Source organism: Podarcis gaigeae, assembly GCF_964106915.1.
Source record: "Podarcis gaigeae genome assembly, chromosome: 4".
NCBI lineage: Eukaryota > Metazoa > Chordata > Lepidosauria > Squamata > Lacertidae > Podarcis > Podarcis gaigeae.
In genome coordinates this window covers 106,559,033-106,572,633 of record NC_139677.1, presented here as the reverse complement: position 1 = coordinate 106,572,633, position 13,601 = coordinate 106,559,033, and the positions used below count along the sequence as shown (strand labels likewise).

Sequence of the window (13,601 nt, the reverse complement as noted above, 5' to 3'; positions counted from 1 at the left end):
CCAGCTCCTTCAACCGCTCCTCATACGGCTTGCCTTCCAGACCCTTGATCATCCTGGTTGTTCTCCTCTGCACACCTTCCAGCTTGTCCACTGTGGTGCCCAGAAGTGGACACAGTGTTCCAGGTGTGGTCTGACCAAGGCAGAAGAGAGCAGGACTATGACTTCTCTGGATCTGGACACTAGATTTCTGTGGAAGCAGACTAGAATAGTATTAGCTTTTTTTGCTGCTGCATCACACTGTGGACTCATGTTGAGCTTGTGGTCCACCAAGACTCCTAGATGCTTTTCACATGTACTGCTAGTAAGCCAGGTCTCCCCCACATTACATTGATTTTTATTTCTCCATTCCAATTATGCATAAAATAGTCTTTTAAAGTTTATTGTGCTTTTTCATATATTTCTTGATCATCTAATAAATTCGCATTCAATCTCCAACGAAAAGTCTATTCCTATAATTTCACACAAAATTGGATTATGATCTGAAAGAGTTTTTGGTTGACTGTTAAGGTCATTTTGAATCCTGATTGTGTCTTCTGCAGCATTAGCTACCATTCCCAGTTTGGTGCCAATTGCAAATTGGATGAGCACCCCCTCAATTCCTTCATCCAAATCGTTTATAAAGACGTCAAACAACAACAGACCCAGGACAGCACACTGCGCACATCACTTATCACTTCTCCCCAGATTGATGAGGAACCATTAAGGAGTCCTCTTTGGGTTTGCTCAGTCAACCAGCTACAAATCCACCAAATTGTTACCTTGTTCAACCTCCATTTAACAGCTTCCTCGCTAGAATATCATGGGGGATTTTGTCAAAAGCCTCACTGAATTCAAGATACACTATGTCCACAGCATTCCCCTGATCCACCAAGTTTGTAACTCCGTCCAGAAAAAAGAAAAAAGAAATCAGATTTCTCTGGCTGACTTCTTTTGGGGAAACCTATGCTGGGTCTCAGTAATCGCAGCATCTTTTCCTAAATGCTAGTAGACTGACTGCTGACGTATCTAACAGGCTGAGCAAAAGAGCGACTGCTCTGGCTTACCTTCCGCTTCAGTTGGGGAACTCAAGCCCAGATCCTCAGTTATAGACGGCCCAGAGAGCCCCGCTTGGCTCTGCAGATCAGCGCATCCAGCTGACGGGACAAACGACCTTCCAGCCATCTTCAGCAGCCAGGATCACATACCCTCCAGCATTTCTCTGATGATAAGAGGGCCGTCCATCAGGCTAGCAATTCCCTCTGCCAAGAGAGCAAGGCAGCTGATGGACGGGCAGCTTTCAGGCCCTGATCATGCGCAAGACCTTTGGTGCTGTTTTCTCACAGGAAAGTGTTTCTGGTTTTGTTTTGTTCAGAACTTTCCCCAGCCCTGCATCTGGGAAATGGTCAGTCAAAAAACCAGGCAGCAACAGGACATAGAAACCCACGTCAAGTGCTTTTCATATCAGCGTTGAGGGTCTTTTCTGCCTTGCAATGCACCAGATACTCCACTAATGTTTTTATTTGCTTTTGCCAAGGAATTACGATTGCATCAACACCAGAAACTTAAATCACCTGCAAATCACTTCTGCTCCTTGCATTAAATAACCTCAGGTGCAATAGGTTTCTTGAGTTTAGATTTCTGTTAAGAGACCGCTGACACTTTTACACTTTTACACGCCCCAAGGTTGGCAGCAAGGATGAATCTTCAGTGGGAGATCTGCTCAGTTGTCCGCTGGGTGCCGTCTGGGGGACAGCCTGTCCTTTGGGTTGTGGGGAATGGATTCAGCCACGGTCGGGGGGGGGGCATGTGTTCTTTCCCCATGAGCTCAAGCGTGTGCTGGGTGAATCCTTTAGACTCCGCAAAGGACACCCCCTTCCATCTCTGCTTTCTCTAGCAGCACTTGTCAATACAAATGGGATTTAAGGGTAACAAGTAACAGTGCAGTTCTCGGCGTGTCTAGCTAGAGGGATGTCTTCTTGAATTTGATGGGTCTTACTCACAGGTAACTCCCACCACAGGGAAATAGATACCTCTGGCAGGGCTTTAAGGCGAGTTCCTGGGAAATTTGAAACTGCCCTGTCAGATTGGACCAAGCTCCATTTAGCCCAGTGCTCTGTCACTGATGGTGGTCAGCCAGGGCATGAGGGTGATGGGTTTTGTCCCCACCCTCAACAAGGATGGGGAAACCCAAATCTTCTAAGGCTCTGTACTCAACGTACAGTGAAAGCACATGATTTCCCCCAAAGACTGCTGGGAAGTGTAGTTTACCCCCTCAAAGAGCCACAATACTTAACAAACTGCAGCTCCCGTGATTCAGCTGGAAGCTGAATCTCTTTCTTCAGTGCTGGAGATGGGACAATGTTCTCTCCTGCACCTGAAGGCAGCAAGCCAGCTTGGGGGTGGCAGGCTGTGTTTGTCCTACGATGCCTCACGCCTGTGTCCTCCAGCCCAGCATCTGCCCCTGAAGCAGCCACCTCACTCCCAATGACAGGGGTGGCCCTGGGCAATCCTGGCCACATGCCCTGATCTGTACCAAGGCCCAAGAAAGCATTGCAAACAGAGATGCAATTACGTGTTTCTTGAGGATAATTGAGCCCACTGAGGATAATTAAGTGCATTTACAGATGATGATTATTACTTCACCATGTATCAATTGAGGGCCCTTGGAATGTAGGACAGGACTCTGCCCCAGGGAGCTCACATTCAGGTTTGACAGCGTGGGGAGAGAACAGCAGAGGGAGAGTTGGAAGCGGCAGGGGTAGGAAGACAGGGAGGTTCAACAAGGGCAAGGATTGGGAGCCCACTGCCTGCCAATGGGAAGCAGAGTCAGACCACATCCGGAAGACCTCAGGTTCGCCATCCCTGAGCAAGAGCTTCACTCAGAATATGGGCTTTGAAGCAGAACAGGTGTACAAAAGGGGGCAGGAATGACGAAAGAATTGAAGACTTCTAAAGTGACCCAAAGTCATACAACCAGAAACGTTGAGGCCACAGGCAGGCATTTCTCAGGAGAAAGATGATTCTGCGCCCCTTGAAAGGTCACCTGAATCAGTCTGGGCTAAGACACACAACCAAGTTTTATTGGCTTGAGAATATTGCAGAATTCTAGGGACTTGAAGGTCTAGAATGTCTGTTGAAAGTTCTCTTGGAAATTCCTAGTGCTCCCTCACAGAACTCCATTTCCCAAGTTTCCTTAAGACTGGGAATGAGAAAAGTCAGAGCCTTCTGGGTCAGGCCAAAGGAGACCCATCGAGTCCAGGATCCTGGACCCCAATGGGCAAGCAGGATTGGAGCCCCAGAGCCTCTCCCTTGATGCTGTTTCCTGCAAGTGGGATTCAGAAGCATCGCTGCCTCTGATGGTGGAGGGAGAGAAAAGCCAGCCAGACTAGGAGCCACTATAGCTTCTCCTCCATGAATCTGCCTAGTCCGTCTTTCAGGCCACCCAGGTTGACATCTGATGTCTTTCCACAGGGAGGGAGCCACTGCTAAGAAGGCCCTTTGCCTGGTACCCTGTAGCTGAATCACCGGAGGAGGAGGACCTCAGTGTCTTGGCTGAGCGATGGGGGTGGAGACGCTCCTTTGGGGCTGCCTTCAGATGTCTTCTAAAGCCTTTATACTTGCTTGTCTCCTTGGCACAGGCGTGGCATTACTCCATACCCTCCAGGATTTCTCAGGGGAAAATAGGGATGTCTTCAGGAAAAGCAGGACATTCTTACATCAAATCAGAAACCAGGTCGGCTTCTGTAAATCTGGGAGGAGGAGCTTTGGCGCAGGGTATAAAAGGCTCCAGCCCTGGAAGAAGCTCCAGCTCAGCCCAGAAGGTTTTCTCCAGCAGCCGAGAGAAGCTCCCAGCCCACAGCCAGCCATCATGACCGAGATGCAGATCATCATCTATAGGGATGTGACCGTCATTGATGAGGTTGAAGCCATTCGCATGTAAGGCCAGGGGTGGTTGCCTCTCTATGCAGGTTGGGCAGGAGCTCCTCTTTCCACTTGGATAATAACCATCCATGCCTCTCCCTTTCTCCTTCCTTCCTTCCTTTGTTCCTTCTCTGCAGATTGCTGAGCAATGTAACCCTTATACGAGAGGCTTTTCTCTTTCTTCAGGAACCTCCCCAGCCCGCCCTCTCATTAGGATCCGCTCCAGCCCTCTTTGCACGAGGTCAAGGAGGCTTTTTCCGAGCTGCGTGAAATGCTCTGCGACAAGCTCCACGTGGATCCCCTCAACTTCAGGGTGAGGCTGCTCCCCCGCCCCAAGGGGCTGCCTGGTGGGGGGGGACTTGGGGGGTGCTGTGTGTGTCACTCTGGGTGTCTCACAGGACATAAAACATTGTAAGACATTAGACATTTCCTGATACAGGGTTTCCTTCAGATTTCAGTTAGTTCTTTATTTCCTTGACATCTGGTGGGAGGGCATTCGACAGGGCAGGGGCCACTACCAAGAAGGCCCTCTGCCTGGTTCCCTGTAACCTCACCTCTCACAGTTAGGGAAGTGCCAGAAGGGAGCTGGACCTCAGAGTCTGGGCTGAACAATGGGGGTGGAGACCCTCCTTTGGGTATACAGGGCTGAGGCCTTTTAGGTCTTTCAAGGTCAGCACCAAAACTTTGAATTGTGCTCAGCGATCTTAGCAGCCACTCCCAGTCACCAGTCTAGCTGCCGCATTCTGGATTAGTTGCAGTTTCCGCGTCACCTTCAAAGGTAGCCCCACATGGGGGGCATTGCAGTAGTCCAAGCGGGAGATAACTAGAGCATGCACCACTCTGGTGAGACAGTCTGCGGGCAGGTAGGGTCTCATCCTGTGGACCAGATGGAGCTGGGAGACAGCTGCCCTGGAAACAGAAATGACCTGTGCCTCCATGGACAGCTGTGAGTCCAAAATGACTCCCAGGCTTTGCACCTGGTCCTTCAGGGGCACAGTTACCCCATTCAGGACCAGGGAGTCCCCCCCACACCCACCCACTTGCCCCCAGTCCACCCTAAACAGTGCTTCTGTCTTGTCAGGATACAGTCTCAATCTGTTGAATCTGTTGTGGGATCTGTTGCGGGGAGAGGGTGTCCCACACATGGGCCCCCTGGCAGAAGGAGTCACCTTCCCTTTTCTCTTCCAGCTCCTGGGCGAGGTCCTCAGCACCCTCCTGCTAGCCCCCCCTTTGGACAGAAATTCACCCCTGCTTGCCATCATGCCTTCCACAAGCTGGTCGGGGTGGTGGCTCATGCGCTGGCCTGCCGGTCCCACTGAGACACCCCCAGGGAGAAGCGGCCGCCTCCTGCTGGTCTCCCCTTCCAGCCCCCATGTGACGCTTGACCCTCTAATAAATCCTCCCTCTGCATCTGACCTGGTTTCCTGTGACTCCTTCTCTGGGACGGAGGGAGGGGACTGGCCTGGGCGTGGGGGGTAGAAACACCTCCTGTTAGTTGGGGGGGCTGGAAAAGGGGGGGCTTCTCTGTCACTCAAGAGGAAACATTGAGCACCACTGGGGGGGGGGGTTCAGGACTTTGTGGCACTTTGCCCCCCTCCCTGAAGCTGGAGTGCTTTTCGGAGCCAGGGACCCCCACTGTTTCCCCAAATCCTTCATCCTCAAAGCTCCTGCCGGACTGACCCCCCCATGCCCCAATTCCCCCCCCCCGTCATCTCCCCACCCAGTTCTGTCCAGTTGCCCTCTCTGTGATTCCTACTCTGGAGAAATTGGGGGTGAGAGACTCAGAGGGGGATGTGGACCCTTCCCCTGCTCGGGATTCCAACCCTCTGAATAAGGGGTGGGGGTACCAACATGGCCACCCAGGGAGACCCCCCAAGGGCCACTCCCCCCCCGCAATGCCCCTCCCTGCCTCTTTCCAGATGGGTGTCGGGGACGGAGCTGCCTCTTAATCGGCAGAGAGAGGGGGGAATTCATTTCGTTTTATCCATTTATTTCTTCATTAAATTTGTGGGTTCACAGGATGAAATTACGATATAAAAACACAAAACACATAATCAAATGAAAACAAATACAACCCAATAAACACCTCCGCCAACATATTTCACACCCATAATAACATCAAAGGAGTTTACCACCTTCATTGGAATGTCAAACAAAGCGATGCAAAATAAAACGCCAGGGGGGCAGCGAACCCGGCAAGTCACCCTTTGGGGGTCCCAGGCAGAGGTCTATGGGGGTATGGGGCAGGTCTCCCCTAACCTTCTGAGGGTATAGAATGGACATGATCTGCAGCCGTCCAATAATGTCTTTTTGAGAGCCAGTGTGGTGTAGTGGTCAAGAGCGGTGGACTCGTAATCTGGGGAACCGGGTTCGCTTCCCCACTCCTCCACCTGCAGCTGCTGGGTGACCTAGGGCCAGTCACACTTCCTTGAAGTCTCTCAGCCCCACTCACCTCACAGAGTGTTTGTTGTGGGGGAGGAAGGGAAAGGAGAACGTTAGCCGCTGTGAGACTCCTTTGGGTAGTGATAAAGCGGGATATCAAATCCAAACTCTTCTCTTCCTCCTCTTCTTCTTCTTATACCTTGCCGTTTTCCATGTCAGGGACCAAAGGAGACTTATGGGTAATAATAAGAACAACTAAAAACATAGAGAAAGTAATCATGAAGAATCTTCTGCTCTAATCCCGCTTGCAGATTTCCCACTGGGGCATCTGGTCAGCCGTGGTGAGAAGAGGGTGCTAAACTAGATGTGCCCCCTTTGGCCTGATCCTGCAGCCTCTTCTTATGTTCTTATAAATATAAGAACAACACCAAGTCTAAGTAATGAGCTTAGCTTCAGAATGGGCAGGACAGAAAGCACTGAACGAACCAATATGTTGAATAAAGTAAAGGCTTCTGGATGGTGTGTGTGTGTGTGTGTTTTTTTTGCACTCCTAACCCTAACCCCTCCCTGAACCTGCTGGTACCTCTTTCTTGGGCACTATTTTGGCTACGAAAGTATCCACACTTGCCTCTGAACTGCAGAAATAGAAAGAACTAGGAGGACCACCATAGAAGAAAATGTTTATTTTGTTTATCTGCTTATGAATTCTGTTCCATAAAGCATCCCAAGATAAAGTTCTGCCGTGCATCCCTGGTCTCTGCCTTCCTCGTGGTTCCCTCTTCTGCCTGAAACACCCTCTGGCCCAGATGGCACAGGTTAGCCGAGAGGGGTCAAGCCTCTCCTGGAAGGCCATAGGCTGGGAGAAGACATCTGGCTGGCCACTGAGAGGACAGGCTGCTGGACCAGATGGGCCACGGTCAGATGCTGTGAGCCAAGGAAGTAGAAATGGTCCACTGCAGACCATCTGTAGCCTTATTGGAGTTCACCGATTGGGTCTGCGTTGCTCTGGGACAGGAGGAAAGAAGTCAAAATGACACCGAGGTTGCTTCAAAGAAAGAGTTTATTCTGCTCTCCGGATAGCAGAAGGCACTTGCGTGGTGAGTCCACAGCAAGTACAAAGAAATGACAGGTTTCATGCAGTTTATATACCCTCCAGGCATCCTCTCCCCCTTCCCCAGCCACGTCAACTTGTATACGCAGGTTGACATCACATATGTTTCTGCTCTGGTACTCTCAAACATAAAAGGATCTTCCTCTTCCTACTCTTATCTGGGAAGATGTCATAATCTCCGGGAACACGCTTTTGGCGTTTTCCCCGGACATTGGTCTTGTGGGTAGAATCATAGAATCCTAGAATCATAGAGTTGGAAGAGACCCCAAGGGCCATCGAGTCCAACCCCCTGCCAAGGAGGAAACACCATCAGAGCACTCCTGACATATGGTTGTCAAGCCTCTGCTTAAAGACCTCCAAAGAAGGAGACTCCACCACACTCCTTGGCAGCAAATTCCACTGTCGAACAGCTCTTACTGTCAGGAAGTTCTTCCTAATGTTTAGGTAGAATCTTCTTTCTTGTAGTTTGGATCCATTGCTCCGTGTCCGCTTCTCTGGAGCAGCAGAAAACAACCTTTCTCCCTCCTCTATGTGACATCCTTTTATATATTTGAACATGGCTATCATATCACCCCTTAACCTCCTCTTCTCCAGGCTAGACATGCCCAGCTCCCTTAGCCGTTCCTCATAAGGCATCATTTCCAGGCCTTTGACCATTTGGGTTGCCCTCCTCTGGACACGTTCCAGTTTGTCAGTGTCCTTCTTGAACTGTGGTGCCCAGAACTGGACACAGTACTCCAGGTGAGGTCTGACCAGAGCAGAATACAGTGGCACTATTACTTCCCTTGATCTAGATGCTATACTCCTATTGATGCAGCGTATTTTGTTGTCAGCACATAAGATAAAGTTCTGATGTGTTTTCTTTGTCCCCCTGGAGAGCCAAGGCCATCCCTTGCCTGCCCTGATAAAGGACAGAACTGTTTATGCAGTTGTGTCCTTATTATGGTTTTGCTCAACAGTTCAAGTTTTATGCATTTAAAAGTGCTCTCTTTTGAAAGAACAAAGGGGGGGTTGAGTCAGTTTTAAACTTGCTACACAGAAACCCATTCCTTCACATCCAAACTGACGCACTGCAAGGGAGTCACCTCCGTCTCCGCTCCATCCCCCTCTTCCTCAGGGTGCTTTGATGGAACACCCAGATTATCTCCTTACGCACCTGCTGGGTTTTCAGGGCATAGACGATAGGGTTCAGCATCGGAGGGACCAGAAAGTGGAGGTAGGACAGAAAGATGTGGGTGTGGTGGGGAGCCTTCCTCCAGAAGCGGTGGATCATGGAGAGGCTGATGAGGGGAGTGTAGAAGAGAAGGACCGCACAGAAGTGGGAGACGCAGGTGTTGAGGGCCTTGGCTCGCTCCTTCCAGGAGGCAATGCTCAGCACGGTTCTGAGGATCAAGGTGTAGGAGACAACGATGAGCAAGGAGTCCAGTCCCAGGGTGGAGAGGAGGACGAAGAGGCCGTAGCTGCTGTTGAGGGAGGTGTCAGCACTGGCCAGCTTCATCACGTCCGGGTGCAAGCAGTAAGAGTGAGAGAGCTGGTGGCTTTCGCAGAAGGGCAACCTCCTCAAGAGGATGGGGGCTGGGATGTGCAGCCCAACTCCCCGGATGACGATGGCCAAACCGATGCAACCGACCCATGCTCTGGTCAACATTGAGACGTACCTCAGAGGGTGCCGTATCGCGACATAGCGGTCGAAGGCCATGGCCAGCAGGACGGAGGACTCCAGGATGGAGAAGGTGTGGATGAAGAAGAGCTGGGTGAGGCAGGAGTCAGCGGCCACCTCCCTGGAGCCCAAGGCGTACACCTGGAGCATCGTTGGCAAGGTGGAGATGGACAGGCCGATGTCTGCCAGGGACAGCATGGAGAGGAACAGGTACATGGGCTCATGAAGTGTTGGATGCAGCTTGATCACGGCGAGGATCAGGCTGTTGCCGACAAGTGCAACAAGGTACATGAAGCAGAATGGGACGTAGAGCCAGGGCTGAGGTCCAGCCCCAGGGCCAGAGATGCCTGCCAGAAGGAAGGAGGTAGGCTGCCTGCACTTGCTGTCGTTGAGGGTGAGCATCATGGGCCAACCAGCTGCTAGGACACCAACATCACCCTGTGGTCAAATAAATACACAGAACCACAGACGATGTGCTTTCCAGACAATGACTAATGCTTAACATCTCCTTCCTTTGAGGTTTTTAAGCAGAGGTTGGGTGGCCACGTGAAGGAATGGCAGCCAGGTGTGGACCACACTTCCACCCGCAGACAAGCCACAGCTGTCTGACCTCGTGACCTTTGAGTGTGGAGCACACACCCACCCACAGACAAACCACAGCTGTCTGAACATCATGCCCTCTATCTAACCTTTTGCTCTCTTAGTGGTCTGCTGTGCCCTGTTTGTGACCTTTGTCTCCTTCTTCATACACTGTTCAGGGGGAAAGTGATATGGTGGAAACAGGTGCCAAAATAACTTTGTACCACCCCACGATCTCGGGATTGGAAGATGTGTAAAGGTCACAGTCCAAAATGTATCTGACTGGTTTTGCATATTGTGCTAATAAAAAGAGCCTCAGCAGAGCTAGCTGGCAGCTTGCTTGTGCACAGTTCACCTGCATTACCAACTCCTCCCTCCTGCCTTCACTTCAGCCACCCATCAAGGATTCTTGAGCTGTGATTCCTGCAGTGCGGGGGGCTGGCCTGGATGACGCTTGGGGTACCTCTCCACTCTACCATTCTATGGCTTTATGATTCTAATCCCTTCTTCATTGTCACCAGACATATTCCAGAGTGAAAGCCAGCTTCTGAGCCTTAGACCGGGTTCTGGATTAAACCAGGCCAGACACAGGGTTTGCCTAGAGAGAAAAACCTTGCCAACCCATCTGATGGGGGCCACCTGTCCAGGTGAGCAAACTCTGAAGGGTTGGTAGCAACAATGGCTCTACCTGGCACTGGCAGAATATGATTCGTCAGAAAGCAAAAGAGCCCCATGCAACTGCCGCTTCCAACCCCCCAATCCCACCCCACTTGATGACCTCTCAGCAGCCCTGAAGCAGGTAAGGGGGCCTGGGCCACCCAGTGAGCTTCATGGCTAGGCGGGGATAGGAGCTTGGCCAGCAGAGAGAAAGGTTGAAGCTCAGGGGCAGAGCAGAAGCTTTACATTGAAGCTCTTTGCCCAAATACACCCACTTGCAATGCAATCCTGCATATGCTTATGTTCTGAGTTGTGGGGGTCAGTCTTGATGACACCCTGAGTCCCTTCCAGTTCTTGGGATCCTGTATTGGGGTGGGAGTTGAATGTGTGAGAGCAAGCTTGCAAAACCAGCTGCTTTGTCTAGATGATGCATTTGGCTGGCTGGTTAAGCATCACAATAAGCCTAACAGAAGACGCTGCTCTGTGCTATAGAAGGAATGGGTGGGCCTTTCCCTCCCGCCCCCCCAGCAGGAGAACAATAGCCAGATTTTGGTGTGGGTGAGTTGAGCTGAAAGGTGGCTGGAAGCTGGAGACAAAGAGACCAGCTTCCTCTGTGCTGGGTCCGAAGCTGCGGCTGCTGGAGAAGCAAGACCTGCTTGGGGTGTTGAGGCTGTGAGCCCCTTCCTCCGATGGTCAGGTTGTGTATAAGAGTAAATGAAACCCTCTTTTCTAAAGATACCCTGGTCTCTGCTGACCTTCATCCCAAGGAAAATGAACCTGGCTAAGGTCTTGGAGCCTCTAGAGTCTTTTGCCACTCCAAGATTGGGACAGCATGTAATAATAATCATAATAATAATTTATTATTTATACCCCACCCATCTGGCTGGGTTTCTCCAGCTACTCTGGGCGGCTTCCAACAGAACAGTAAAATATGATAGTCTATTAAACATTAAAAGCTTCCCTAAACAGAGCTGCCTTCAGATGTCTTCTAAAAGTCTGGTGGTTGTTTTTCTCTTTGACATCTGGTGGGAGGGCGTTCCACAGGGCGGGTGCCACTACGAGAAGATCCTCTGCCTGGTTCCCTGTAATTTGGCTTCTCACAGTGAGGGAACTGCCAGAAGGCCCTCAGGACTGGACCTCAGTGTCCAGGCAGAATGATGGGGCTGGAGACACTCCTTCAGGTATGTACCATTTACAGGGAAGTTGCCCTATGTTTGGCGAGGTCTGCTCCCAGATAAATAAATGCCTACAAGACTGCAGTCTTCCCATGGTGAGGAGAGATAAAATCCCAGCACTTACCAGAGCACATTGGATGGCTGTGGTGGCTGTGAGGTTCTCCTGCTTTCTGCTCCCGATCCCTCGTGTGTGGACTGGGGTGAGCAAATGCTTCAGGGCAGTTGTATATCTACAACAGGAAGGATCTCTGGAGGGCCACTGAAACTCTAGGGAGTGGCTCTGAGCTGCAAAATAGCACAGTCTCTTAACGGGCTGATTTTCCAAGGAACCCATTTTATGTTGAAAATCAGGGCAACTGTGCACTCCAGATGAGAAGCACATGTGGAGATAAATATGTTCATGCACAAATACACATTTCAAAATAAGAATAAAACATTAAAGAGCAGAGAAAACCAACAAGGAACAATGTTCCTGCAGCAGAGGAACTTCATAAGAACATAAGATCAGGCCAATGGCCCATCTAGTCCAGAGTCCTGTTCTCCCAGGCAACCCTCCAGGGGTTTCCTAAAAAATCTAGGGTGCACTTTGTGCAATATGGGAGGTAGAAATCTGAGGGTCAAAGTAGATGTCGCACAAGCCCCACCAGGTGAATTCCTCTCTTCTGCTCAGGTTGCTCAAGGGGCACGAGTCCTGCCACTGTCTCTTGCGGAGATCTTGCCACCCTATAGCAATGTGCACACAGCCTCAGTCATCATCATCATTTTTAATTTGTATACCATCTTTCTATCTTACAATACTCAAGGCCGTTTACAAGCTGAAGAAACAAAAAATGTACATCTTATAACAATCGAATGCAATACAAAAATGTGATAATAAAACATAACTTTAAAATAGGCAACCTCCATCAAAAAAGTAACATTCAACAATCTTTCGAATAGTATAAAATAATATCAACATATAAAAGTTAAACAGAAATCCACTCAACACCATATCAGCAGTCATCAGGGAAGCACTAAACAGGAGGTGGGGTAGCTCTTCAGATATTTGAAGACAGCCATCATATCAGCTCTTCATCTTCTCTTCTTGCAGCAACAGGGCTTTGGTGGCACAGGCAGGTGCTGCCTCGCTGCATTCACAGGCCCGTTTCTGACTCTTGTGATTCACCAGAAAATGCCAGTAACCTGTGCAGCCTCCCTCCTTACATGCACCGCACAATGAACTGTGACATGTTCCTGGATTTCATGTCATGTATATCAGCCTTCCCCAAACTGGCACCCTCCAGATGTTCTGGGCAGCTGTGTTGGTTGCATCTGCTGGGAGTTGTGATCTGAAAAATCTGGAGGGCACCAGCACGGTGAAGGTTTGCCCAGCTGCTGAACAGATCTCCATAAAACAGCATGAAAATACAGTGGTACCTCAGGTTAAGAACTTGATTCGTTCTGGAGGTCCGTTCTTAACCTGAAACTGTTCTTAACCTGAGGTACCACTTTAGCTGCCGCTGCACCGCCGCCACATGATTTCTGTTCTCATCCTGAAGTAAAGTTCTTAACCCGAGGTACTATTTCTGGGTTAGCGGAGTCTGTAACCTGAAGCGTCTGTAACCTGAAGCCTCTGTAACCCGAGGTACCACTGTACTGTTGCACACCACCACAATCTCCAAGCGCTTAGCTAGGATTTGGTTTCCTTGGAATGAAGGCAAATTGAGACTGTTGCATCTTTAGGATATATGGGATTTACCTTGTTACAGGAAAAATCCGAGGGCTCCCTTGGACAAAACAAAGACACCAACCAGGATAACTTGGAGCAAAACAGCAGCCTGTAGGCTTGGCCTTTATTGAACTGTTGCAACAGGGTGCTCCCCTCACTTGCAGGAGAGAGGAAAGACCCAGAAGAATAGTGTGCAAGGTCTTATAAAAACTTTTGAAATTCCCCTCCTCTAGATCAAGCCCACCCCCAGAAACATCATGCATACATTACAGAAAGGAGGGGTTGAGGGAGGAGTTGGTGGTAACCTGAGTGTCTTGTCACCTGGCTGGTTCCTCCCTTCCCCCCTCCCCATGAGTCACTTCCAGGAGACAAAGGGGAGTTTGCAGTTTCCTGCCCCCTGAGGGAAGATCTGATCATTGTCCTTTGTTT

At 50.2% G+C, this 13,601-nt stretch overlaps 2 protein-coding genes and 1 long non-coding RNA gene across 3 annotated transcripts in view; 1 reads left to right on the top strand and 2 right to left on the bottom strand.

Moving 5' to 3' along the window:
- LOC310843361 (uncharacterized protein) overlaps window positions 1-13,601 on the bottom strand; it is a 172,562-nt gene that overhangs the window by 28,640 nt on the left and 130,321 nt on the right. The gene's annotated exons all lie outside the window — the stretch shown is intronic.
- Window positions 4,091-5,315, top strand: LOC310843976. The gene is made up of 2 exons (XR_014563844.1): window positions 4,091-4,213; window positions 5,089-5,315. It is a non-coding gene; the product is annotated as an uncharacterized lncRNA (long non-coding RNA).
- LOC310843619 (olfactory receptor 51G2-like) lies at window positions 8,474-11,635 on the bottom strand. Its single transcript, XM_083737235.1, has 2 exons — window positions 11,589-11,635; window positions 8,474-9,491 (listed from the first exon to the last, which is right to left on the bottom strand). The coding sequence occupies exon 2, from the start codon at window positions 9,456-9,458 to the stop codon at window positions 8,475-8,477; it is 984 nt and encodes a 327-aa protein (XP_083593361.1). The 5' UTR covers window positions 9,459-9,491; window positions 11,589-11,635; the 3' UTR covers window position 8,474.